We start from the raw sequence: 12,500 nt of genomic DNA, 5'->3' as shown, positions 1-12,500 counted from the left end.
GATGCGTGCACCTACGGGAGAGACAGCAGCTTAGACAACGCGTAGTTAAATAGCCAAACAATAGAAGCTGTTTTAAAAAAGGGCCAATTCATAGGCTATAGATTGTATTTGGTTTAGTATTACCTTTGTATAAACTTAGCAAATTAGTTGAATCGATCTCTAAAAAGTTTTACAGGAGTCATGAAAAACAAGTCCTGCTAACTACTCGAGTAGCAACTGCGGTGCAGCTTGGCAACAGAGCTAGCACTCAAAAGGAAGCAGTAAATTAACCAGAGAAAACAAACGACTGAAATGAGCACGTCAGTTGACTTTGTGTAGAGTTCAGCTTTGTCTGTGAAAGTTGCGTTCTGTCCTCCAAACTTTACTTTGCTAGCGACACTAAGCAACAGTTTGCTCCGGCTGTCGGTCCATGCGTGGGAGGGAGGGATGTGTAGCCGCGGCGGAGTTGGGGTCGCCCGGGGCAGCTCTGGTCTGCAGCCGATGAGGGCTACTGTCCCCTTCCAGCTTAGCCACAATAGCAGCAGCAAACCTCAGCCGGCTCTGAGAGATGCCAAGTCAGGTAATGTGAAAGTTACAGGTTGAAAACAAGTCATGCACATTGACCAGTGTTGCAACCCTCTGTTTCTGTTTTAGCTCTTCTTTAAACAGAGGTCATTGTGCCCCGCACTATGGACCTAGCTGTCCTATAAATTAGCCTACATTTGGCTCATTTTTCACTTAACATGTCAAATGGATTTGATATTAAAAGGGTACGTCACCAAACGTTAAATGCGATAAGTCGTTAGATTTCTTGCATTTTTCTCCAATGTAAGGATTTCCAACTGCATTGTTTCTTTGCATGACTGATCATTTTTAATATTGCATCGTTACGACCCACATGTTGCCCGCCGTTTTAACAAAACCAGTGAAGTGACCCCTCAGTCTACAGACAAAAGCTCAATGTCATTGTGCTAACTGTTTTTGTTTTGAAAATAAATTAGTGAAATATTGCCTGTCAACACCAGAAAGTAAAATAACCCTTGCACCAATAAACTTTCATTGAACTGTTTTTATTTTATTAGGTGAATAAGAATTTATCGGCGGAAAAGATTGTGCATTTTTAGGTGGCCGAATAGACGTGGCCCTCAAAAGGACTTGCGACAAAAAAAAAATTAAAGCACTTGTCAGTCTAACTCAGGATAGAGAAGTTACTGCACGAACAGCTTCATGCAAACTCACGTCAGCTAGCTAACGTGGTTGCGGTTTCATTGTGGGTAAAAACTCCAGTGGAAAATTGGTCAAAGTGGCATGTCTGAAAGGCAGTGTAACAATGCAGTTGTCGTGTATGCAAATATTTGCTGGTAATAGTTTATTTATGCTTGCACCCTCAAATGCGAGAAAAGTACCCTTAGTAAAGTTTGTGTAGAGCTGCATGACAGACAAGATATATTGCGCACATTTCTGTGTCCTAAATCTAACAATGTATCTTTTCCAAATTACCTTAGCTGCAGTGTCTGAGAAAGCGCTGTGGTGCTCACTGAATGGACAGATTCCACACAGCCAGTCATTGGACTCCCTTGTGGGTCCGTATCTGCATGGACACTGGCCAAAGGATGGAGCACACTATAAGAAGGACAAATCCACCCAGGTGAGAATTCAGTGACGAGTTAAACACACATGCCTTTGGTTATGTTGTGCTGATCCTATTGTTGTGAACAGTGAGACCAGGGAGGTATTCGTTGTACGTGGTTTAGTGACAAACCTGGATAAGTTAACTCCGATTAAGTGGTTAACCTCCTAATAAAAGAACCCCCATTGGTTAATTCTCCTAGCAAAACAACGTCAGAGGGCTCCTCTATTAGGAGGTTTACCACTTACTCTAAGTTACCTCATCCAGGTTTGTCACTAAACTGCGTAAAACGAATACCCCCAAGGATTGGGTCCATCACTCATGTTCTGATAATTGTATCTGAGTGTCTTGTAGCGGGGTTGTCATTTGTGATGCAAAACAGCATGCATTTTCAACTCTGTGACCTGCTGCTTTCTGGAAAGGCACTACAGTGCCCACAGGGCTGTTCACATTTACAAAACACTCTTCAAGACTCACTTACATGAATGTCGTGCAAGCTGGACTATGCCCATGCACAGGTGTGAGGTAAAGTTTAGAGTTGCATGAAAATTTAAAATCGAATTTTTCGCAAAGGTTGATTTTAAGACAGAAGGGTGTGACATCACCGACTGGAGGAGAGAGAAAGAGAGACAGAGATGGGTGGAGGACGACGCAAACCACAGCCATGATTAAAACAAAAAAAAGTCAGCTAAAATGTTTTTTTTTTTTTTTTCTCTCTATCTCCGGCTTGGGTAAAGGGCACCCGCTGTAAGCTTAATGTGCTGGAATCGACAAACCACAAAACCTCTACCCGTTCCACCCTCTGTTACTTCAGAAACCCCACCATCACTCTCCGCTGCTATTTTTGCACGTATTTCAGCACTCTGCAACTTTAGTTGCAAAACCTCACCATCTCCTTGCCAATCAAACCCAAACTCTTAGTACTCTTGAGTACCAACTGCATAGTGCATAGCCTCAGAGATTATAATAATTATAATTATAATTATAATTATTATTATTAGCCTTGGAGATTAGTGGGAATCACCAGTGTGTTTATCTGTATGATCAAGATGGCTCTGAAGATGAGGACAGAACTAGCTGCCTATGAAACGTATTTCAAACTGTGGTAAACTGCTGCAGGCTGTTGCTTTAACTTTGCATGGAGAAATCAGAGCTACTTCATCTGACCCAGTGGCACCTGAAAGAAAGGGTGTGCTTGTGTGCCTGTGTGTGTGTGTGTGTGTGTGTGGTGCTGCCTCTGCACAGCTGTATCTTTAAATAGCTGGAAGCGTGTGTGACTGTCAGTGCGAGTGCTGACCATGTCACGCTCTCATATCAGTCCTTCCTTCCTTTTTCAACCTAAGGCTATTATTAAAACACGTGTAACTTCTTTTCCCTGATGTCGCCAATTTAAGTGACCGTTAAGGATGACTGTTTGGTGATGGTGAAGATTTGAGATGTTAACAGGAAAATGCTGACTAACTGACTAATCTCTTTATTGATGATATGCCACTTTCTTTCTACAGCATGATCTCACTGGACAGTTAGTGAAGTGACACATGGCTTTAAACCAGACTTATCATTTAAGAGGGGAATGTTGTGAGTCGAGTCACTCATAATGCCACATAGTGATGGTTAGTGCAGTGAGTGATATGGTATGGGGAGGGGTGAGTACTTGGTCTTTGATAACCTGGATCTTTGTAGAATTTAGTTTGAGTGTCACTGCAGAGTGTTCTGTGTAGAGTTTGATTGGTACTGTCTGGTGAGAGCGAGCCATTAGTCCCTTGTAACTCTGTCATGAGTTTGATTAGTATGGTTTGTGATGAGGATGAGTTGCGTAGAGTTTGATTAGTATGGTCTGTGATCACACAGAACACACTCAACAGTGATCAAACTATTGTTCAATTTGTACAGTCTGAGAATGAGCTGTAAGTCCCTCGTGCCTGTCTTGAGATGAATTGGCATAGTTTGTGATGAGGGTGATCTGTGTAGAGTTTGATTAGTATGGTCTGGTAAGAGGATATTTTTGAGAACTTGTTAAGAGTTTGATTGGTATGATCTGCGATGGGTTCAGCTGCGCACAGTGTGATTCTGTTGGGTTTGTCTGATCCGTATGGTCTGTCGAGTGTTCAGTTCAGCCCTCATGGTTCTGGTTGTAACCCAGTGTAACCCTCATGGTTCTGGTCCAAACCCAGTGTTAGCCTCATGGTTCTGGTTTAAGTGTAACCCTAATGTTTCTGGTCCTAGCCCATGGAACCCTCATGGTTCTGGTTTAAGTGTAACCCTAATGTTTCTGGTCCTAGCCCATGGAACCCTCATGGTTCTGGTTTAAGTGTAACCCTAATGTTTCTGGTCCTAGCCCATGGAACCCTCATGGTTCTGGTTTAAGTGTAACCCTAATGTTTCTGGTCCTAGCCCATGGAACCCTCATGGTTCTGGTTTTAACCCTCATTGCTCTGGTCCTCTCTCCAGACTCCAGCCTCGTGGGCAGACGACCAGCAGAGCCACTCTGGAGGAGGCATCCATAAGCGCTCGGCATCATGGGGCAGTGCGACGCACAGAGAGGTGACCCCCTTCTTAGACAGTGTCCTTGTCATTGCTTCAGTTGGGGCTTATCCATGCAAATATTACATTCATGTCAGGGCCATAAGTCTGATGCATTGGCTTGTAACTGTAATGTCTAAATGGATTTGGTCGCGTCATGTAACCATTTGGGGAGAAGGACATCCTCAAACAATGGCATCTGTGCATAAATGTACGAAATGCACTTTAAAAAATGAATTGCCGCAAGAAAGAATGGTTATTTGCATTGAATTACCATATTTCATAACCCAGTACTTGTGTGTGTCGTGTGTGTGTGTTTGTGTGTGTGTGTTTCATAAGCCTTTGCACAGTATACTATTAGTATGTCAGTTTTAGTGTCAGTATACTTTTATAGTTCTGGGGCCGTATTCACAAAGAATCTTAGGGCTAAAAGTAGCTCATAAGTGGCGAATTTAGGAGAAATTCCTAAAAATAATGGGCGTGTCAGTCTTAAATTTAGGACTCCTATTTTTTTTTTACTGAGCAATTCACAAAGTATTTTATCCCTAAAAGTAGCACCTAAGTCTAAGACAGCTTAAAACTCCTCATGAGGACTCCTAAGTCACTAAGACTTATTCACAAAAAATCGTAAGATGGCTGCAGCCGACTTGGAATTGATAAAATACATTGCTTAAACCGTGAAGATATTAATATTGTCGTAGAATTAGCGCGGAATGCAATGACGCCTTTAAACAACGATGTGTCCCGAAGTGAAATGTTTGGAAACATAAAGATAGCCTATTTGGCTTCGCGGAAAACGCAAATGACGACACTGGGAATCATCAGTCAGCCGTTTAATTCATCAAACTATCAACGCACTGTAGACCCCACATCATCCAACAGTTTATCCAGTTGCCTTTGGACAATCGCTTACACAAGATCAAAGTAAATTCCATAGCGATCGCAGGAATGTCCAGTGACGGGACACACATTACAATAATTGCCCCATCAAAAGATGAGGACGATTTCGTCTACCGTGGCCTGGATGTACCGATGACTTGTGCATTTCAACGGAGAGCGGTCTGCAGCAGGTTTTTGAGAACTTACCAGCTGGATGCAGCTGGGGTGACAGTGGCTATTATTGGTCCTGGGACTAGTAGGCTTTCGCTTAGGCTACGTTTCACGTTCGTTTCGCTTTGATCAATTAAGATTGGAGGGCTTGAAGGGCCGTATGTGCTGATATTTGAAGTCGTCAAGGGCTGGAAATATAATAGCCTAACAGTTTGCTGGGTGCTTTAATTATTACTGCCTTGATTACATGCAATTGCCATATGTTATATTGATCGCTTAACGTGCAAAGTGTCATTCCCGTTGGATGCACAAACTTGTCATCATGCGTGTGCATTCTAACTGCACTGTCCATAACTATTTAATATGACTTAATTTGAAGCCTAGGTTATTCTCTTATTTTCAGTTGATATAGTGGGATTGTTAGAGGGACGTCATGAATGAGTTTTTAATGAGAGAGCCTGTCAACAACCAATCACCGTCCTCACCCCTTCTAAACTTGTGCATGAGAATCGACGTCATCCATAGCAACGGTGCTTTTATCTTAAGCTTAGGAGTTTGTATTATCCTTAGTATGAGTAGGTCTCAGAGGCGTTGTGAATCACTTTTAAGAAATTACTCCTACGTAAAATGTTTTAGCGCGAGTTAGGAGCACTCCTAGTGGTAAGATAAAAGGCTTTGTGAATACGGCCCCTGATCTATATTTTGACATTCTATATGTAGCTCTCTCTCTTGCCCTCCTTTCTTCGTCTTTTCTTTCCCCGCTTTCTCTCTCACACCGTCTCTCTCTTCTCTCTCTCGCACACTCTCTCTCTCTCTCCTCTCTCTCTCCATCTCCCTCTCTCTATCTCTCTTTCCCTCTCTCTCTATCTCTGTGCCCCTTGCCATCTTAATGTCTTATTGTGTGGGTTCCAGGTGTCCCGGCAGCGTCAGCAGCAGCAGCAGCAACGTGCTGTGGTCCTGGGCGGTAGCCTGGATAGGAGGAGGACACACGCGCTCATACAGGCTGGCTCCTCACCCTGGATCACTCAGGTACTCAACACAGTGTAGCGTAGCTCCGAGTACCCTATCTCTGTGTGGCCTAGCTTGGCGCAATGCAACATGGTGTTGCCTAGCTCAGTGTAACGCTACAGTGAAGCCTAGCTCAGCGCAATGCTACAGTGTAGCCTAGCTCAGCGTAATGCTTCAGTGTTACACTACATGGTGTAGCATAGCTCAGCTTAACGCCACATGGTATAGCCTAGCTATGCGTAACGCTACAGTGTAGCCTAGCTCAGTGTAACGCTACAGTGTAACATAGCTCAGTGCGCTACTCTGCAGCGTGGCTCAGCGTAACACTACAGTGTAACACTACACAGTGTAGCTTCATGGGGACTCTTCTCTTTTAGGTTCTTAAATGGTTACAGTGGAAATCCCCCAGCGTTTCCTTTAGTGCATTCTGTGAGCTCTGTCAGGCGAGGCTGTTCACCTGTTTTTATTGTCTCTTGCGGCACACACACTCACACCCACAGAGGAGATGTGGATGGTTATGAAGTGTAAGGGGAGAGATCACACACACACACACACACATGCGAGAGGAAGTGAAGAGAGTTGCAGCGTGAAGCAACAGGAAGAGTGGCAATGCGAGAATGCTTCTCCTTTTTCAGATACCAGTTTCAGTCAGCTGAACACACAGACATTGTATTTATTTAGTTATTTATTTGTCTAAGATTAATAACTATATCTAAAAATAATAACAGTTACCGCTTTTAGATTTACTCTTGTCAGGCAGTGAATACAGTAAAGAACACACACACACACACACACACACACACACACACACACACACACACACACACACACACACACACAGTACACTCTTATAGCAGGAATGCAGGTGAACTTTTAATAGGACATCTCAATGCCAAATCTGAACACAACTCTCTTTCTCTCTGTCTCTGTCGCTGTGTGTTTGTGTGTTCAGAACCAGCCTGTGACCATCCCTCTTAATGCCCTCCACACTCGACTGAGACACAGTGAGGAGAAACTGGACCAGGAGCTGGAGACCATCTTTAAACACCAAACACTACTGCAACTCCCAGACGTAAGAGATTGTGCACGCACGCACGCACGCACGCACACACACACACTCTCACCATCTCTCACCACCCAAATACTGCAACTCCCAAATATAAGATAACTCACAGACACACACACACACACACACACACACACACACACACACACTACTGCAGCTTTCTGATGTAAGAGGACACACCCACACACTCTCTCACTACTGCAGCTCCAAGATATAAGAGGATGCACGTACACGTGCACACACACTCACCGCTCACTACTGCAACTCCCAGATGTAAGAGAACACATACAGACTCACACTACTTCAGATGTAAGAAAACACACGTTCACACACACACAGACTGATGTAAATCACACACTCACACACTCACACACACACACACACACTATTGCAGCTCCCTGATGTACGAGGACAGACACACACAGACACACACAGACACACACAGACACACACAGACACACACAGACACACACAGACACACACAGACACACACAGACACACAGACACTCTCCCCACTCACGACTGCAACTCCCAAATGTAAGAGGACACACACGCTAACAGACTGATGTCAAACTCTCACTTGCATTTTCGAGTTTTATTATGAACGATAGATTAGTGAATTGGGCTGTGCTATGTAGACTGCACTCCTAAATCTTTGTGTGACTGACTGTCTTTCTGTGTGCATTCATTTTTGTTTGTGTGTGTTTGTGTGTGTGTGTGTGTGTAGTTCCTGGTCCCTAATGGACGTAGAGGTCCAGTCCCCCCGTACAGCAACTGCAGCAGCTACAGTGAGCATCAAAGCGGCCTCTCTTACTCCTCCTCACCTTCCTTCTCGTCCCTCTCCTCCTCCTCCTCCTCCTCCTCCTGCTCGCCTGGTCAGTCCCTCCCCTCCTCCCCGGTGCCCCATCTACTGGAGCCTGATGGAGGTGAGTGGTACCCTTCTCTGTCCTGTGTCCATACTGCAGCGTTTTGGCTGCCGGCTAATAGCTTAGCTATCAGGATCAGCTTCTAGAGCTGAGCTGGTGTTCAGTGAGCACAGTGTAGTGGTTACAGCCTCATCATATAGATAAATAGATAGATAAAACTGGTATTAATCCCGTGAGGGAAATTCAATTGCCAAAGCAGCAAGGTAGTAGGAATAGCATTCAAGTATATACATAAACATAAAAAAAAAAAATATGGGTTCACCTTGCTTAAGGTACAGTCTGTGGTTCTTGTGAAAGATTGATGATAATTGATCTTACACTCTTTCCTTCCGTGCTCCTGAAACAACGTATGGATTGGCTGGAATAGTGTATGGGGCCGTCCGAGCAAGTTTGTTTCCCTTTTACAGAGCAAGGACTGTGAACTATGAACACTGGAGTGCAGTCTAAACAGACAGCTAAAGTACCACAAGGAGCAATTTGCTGAATTTGACTCCAAGTCTATTGGATTAGAATAGCAGACTGAATCTCATATTTTCTTCAATATTTGACCATTGCATGACGTGTCATTATAGCTCCTGTGCCTAAATTACTAGTACTTTTGTTCTCTTTATTTGTGTTCTAACTTTTATTTTGAATTTATACCTTTTTCTAGTAAAAACAGTGAATCTGGTGTTATGATGCGTGTGATGTTTACATGTGTGCATTTATTTCTGATTGAATTGTCTCTTGCTCCAGAGGTGTGTGAGGATGGCGGACCCTCTGCTCGTCCCCCTCTGGGCTCGGTGGGCGGGGGGGACGGGGCCCTTTCCCTGCTTGTGTCCTACCCCCACCCCAACAAGAGTGTGTGCTTCCAGAGGGAGCCGCCCGAAGGCTGTGAGAAGGTGCCTGTGTGTGAGGATGCACTGTGAGTGTGAACACACACACATACACACACACATATGCACAGGGAGGCATGAACGTACTCACAAACACATGCCTGCAGAAACTAGAACATGAAGGCCTGCTCACACAGTCTCTCGCTTACTCACTCTCTCACTCACACACATTCACACTCTCTCACTCTCACTCACTCACTCACTCATATTCACACACATTCACTCTCACACTTACACACATTCACTCTCACACTTACACACATACTCTCTCACATTCACACTCACACACATACTCTCACACATTCACTCTCACACTCTCTCACTCACACTCACATTCACTCACTCACTCTCTCACTCACTCTCACACACTCACTCACACACATCTCATGTCTAACTTAACTAATATTGAAATGACTAGGTCCATCTTTTGGCCACAGAGGGTATTACATATTACCGGATGTTCCCCTATTAGTAAGGAACATTGCTTTTGTTCTAGAACATGCAAGTAGGGGTAAGTTTTACATGCCAATATTTTGGTGATTATTAGTGTGTATTATCTATTATTTAATGTATTTGTCCAGTTCTCTCTTTGTCTCAAACATGCTAAACATTTATCACATTCCCTTGTCCCAAATTGGCACCATTATCTGTAATCGCAATTTAAGTGTTATTTTTTGTGTCCATTTCTCTCTCTGTTTGTTCTCTTAGGGCTTCCGTTATGACGCAGGCCCATGTTCCTACTTCTTGCCCTGACCCAGATAAGGTCAACTTCAGACCGCGAAGGGGCTCCACCTTTTGCCCTGTCAGTCTGCACAAGCCCTACCTACCCACAATAGACTTCCTGTTTCGCAACCTATCAGTGTCGCCTGGCTCTGACAGGGCGGGGCAGACAGGCACAGGAACGCCCTCTCTTGACTCTGCCACTACCGAGAGAGAGCCTCGTCGAGAGAGAGACTGAGATGGGCATAAGCAACCGGGAGAAGAGGTAGTGCTAGATTGTCTGTGTCTGTGTGTGTGTGTGTGTGTGTGTGTGTGTGTGTGTGTGTGTGTGTGTGTGTGTGTGTGTGTGTGTGTGTGTGTGTGTGTGTGTGTGTGTGTGTGTGTGTGTGTGTTAGAGACAGAGAGAGAGAATGTGTGTGTGTTTTACTGTGAATAATTCAGGGTGATGGGAGAACTGTGATCCCTCTCCCCTTCCTTCAGTCTCTTGAAGGTTTTCTATCTTTCTTTTTTATATATATATAAAAAGTCTTCTTGTATCCCACTGAATAGGGTTGTTCACCATAGAGCCATAGATCAGTTGTGTCTGCTGGCCTTTGACTCAACATCTGCCCAAAGAAATTAGTGAATTTTGAATTTTTTTTTTATGTGATGGGGCACTGCTTTGTCACCAAAAAGAAAAGGAAAAAGTGCTGTAAGACACGTGATGCGAGTGTTTCAAGGTTGGAAGGTACCAACTGACCTGAGCTGCCAGCTACTATGCAGACGCAAGTGAAAGACGTTGGTGCGTTCACACTGTCAACATCATGCTCCCGCCCATCGCTACTGTGTTGTAAAGAGTGTATGGAAATGCTGTAGAGTGTATTACTGGTCTCCTCTTAGACATGATTCTCACGCCAGTGTTGACTGCACCAAAACCATAATAAATATGTTCAGGTATAAATAATAAAAAAAAAACTAAATATATATAAGAAATTTGCAAATCATAGAAGACGGACCAATTTTCAGTGAGGATGTTTTGAGCATTGCGTGTGATGGCATTGCTTTTGTCACCAAAAAGAAAAGGAAAAAGTGCTGTGTGATGCAAGTGTTTGATTTTGGAAGGAACTGTGTCTTCGAAAGAACGAAAACTTGACCAGTGCTGCCAGCTACTATGCAGACGCAAGTGAAAGACGTTGGTGCGTTCAAACGGTCAACATCATGCTTCCGCCCATCGCCACTGTGTTCACCACTGTAACCATGACCTATTGACCTTTTGCCTCTCAGTTTGTTTCTCTTACAACTGTTTCTGTAGAGAACGGGTTTATTAAAACTCGAGGAGTAAAGAGGCTGGTTCTTCACAGTTGGCGGACTAGCCATGCATTAGAAAGGACGGGACAGGTCCTGGTATAGTGCCATATAATAAGTGTTTATGCTATAATGGTACAAGAAACCTCAGTTTTGAGTGATGTGCAAAAAAATCTTTTTTAACTAATATCTTGGTTTAAGACCATATCATATTACAATCTTCTTTATTTAAATATGGTATTTATTAATTTTGAAAGGGATGTTGTCAACCTTTCCTTATACATGCCAAAAGTATACCTTACTGGGTAGTCTTTTATTTCATGTTTTGGACATACAGTGTATTTTCTGATTGTTTTGTTCTTCAATGTCAAAGATGAGAGTTAAGACTTTTCTTTTCTTCTACAGGGTAGATAGATGTCTTTGTGAGAAGTTATGCACTTTTTTAGTTGGGAATGTTTTGAGTTCAATCCTGTACTCTACTTGAATTTACATTATAAAAAACTAAACTTAGACAGATAATTGTTGTACTGTCTACATAAGCTATAATCTGTTAGGCTGTGTTAAAACGACTGGTAAGGGCTAATGTCACATGCACATAGATTTCATGCTTTTTATTTTTAGTTTTCGGTGAAATTGTCACCTGCTTATTTGAATGCTTTGATATAAGTGATCAGATTACACTTGTATTTAGATGACTTAAGGATGAATACTTGGGAATTATTTGATGGACTTACTGAATGTGATGCCGTTCTTGCAAACAAATGTTTTGTGTCGTTTTGGACAAGATAAATACCTTTTTATGAGCCTTTTGCTGTCTTTCATTGACTACTTTAGGCATTAGTAATGTATTTCACACACTCGTTCTCAACTCTGTATTAGTCATTTTTGTCATGAGTCATGAGTAGCCTATGTCAACAGGCATGAACTTCACCGTAATCTTGGGACGCCTAAGTAGGCTACGGTAGTGAATTTGTATCTCTGCCAAGGCTCGTCATTGGTTGGCTGCGGTAATATGGGCGGAGTTACCATTTGCAGCTCTCCGCGCTGTCACATTTCCCGGTCTCAGTAGAAGCACGCCCGGTCACGATACACGTTTCCAGGGGAGAGCTAATTAATTCTCTTAAATAGATCGAGTAACATTTAGTACTGAACGGATAACAAGATCCGCAGCAATGGTGATCGCAACTGTATTGAAGCAACTTAAACACCACCCGGCAGTAAGTAGGCTAACCATCCAATTAAGATGTTCTAATAGATGGTTTCATTCCACAATGACATTGAGACGTGCCGGTAATGTAGGCTACAGAATGCTCATCCCGTGATCGGCTCATGGGTTGGTCGCATCCCTTTGGAAGACGTAGCGATGTTTATATCTGTGAATAAGATGGCTTACCATTATCTATGTGCAATTCCTGTTTTCAGATTGATCCTCGTCTTGG

At 43.3% G+C, this 12,500-nt stretch overlaps 2 protein-coding genes across 2 annotated transcripts in view; both read left to right on the top strand.

The window, feature by feature from the left end:
• Positions 1–426: 426 nt before the first annotated feature.
• Positions 427–10,015, top strand: LOC308362012 (protein FAM117A-like; the record flags this gene model as incomplete). The annotated part of the gene is made up of 8 exons (XM_080834503.1): positions 427–559; positions 1,485–1,627; positions 4,061–4,153; positions 6,095–6,211; positions 7,143–7,262; positions 7,984–8,189; positions 8,844–9,086; positions 9,766–10,015. The coding sequence occupies 8 exons, from the start codon at positions 427–429 to the stop codon at positions 10,013–10,015; spliced, it is 1,305 nt and encodes a 434-aa protein (XP_080690629.1).
• A 2,128-nt stretch (positions 10,016–12,143) lies between these two features.
• ndufa4b (NDUFA4 mitochondrial complex associated b) overlaps positions 12,144–12,500 on the top strand; it is a 3,105-nt gene continuing 2,748 nt past the window's right edge. Inside the window, exon 1 of the mRNA XM_080834210.1 lies at positions 12,144–12,278. Coding sequence (XP_080690336.1) covers positions 12,234–12,278 — 45 coding nt within the window. The 5' untranslated portion in view covers positions 12,144–12,233. The remainder of the gene's footprint in view (positions 12,279–12,500) is intronic.

The sequence above is a fragment of the Sprattus sprattus genome (genome assembly GCF_963457725.1).
Source record: "Sprattus sprattus genome assembly, chromosome: 3".
NCBI classification, from domain to species: Eukaryota; Metazoa; Chordata; class Actinopteri; order Clupeiformes; family Clupeidae; genus Sprattus; species Sprattus sprattus.
Note: the sequence above shows the minus strand (reverse complement) of the source record. Positions and strands in the feature narration are given on the sequence as shown.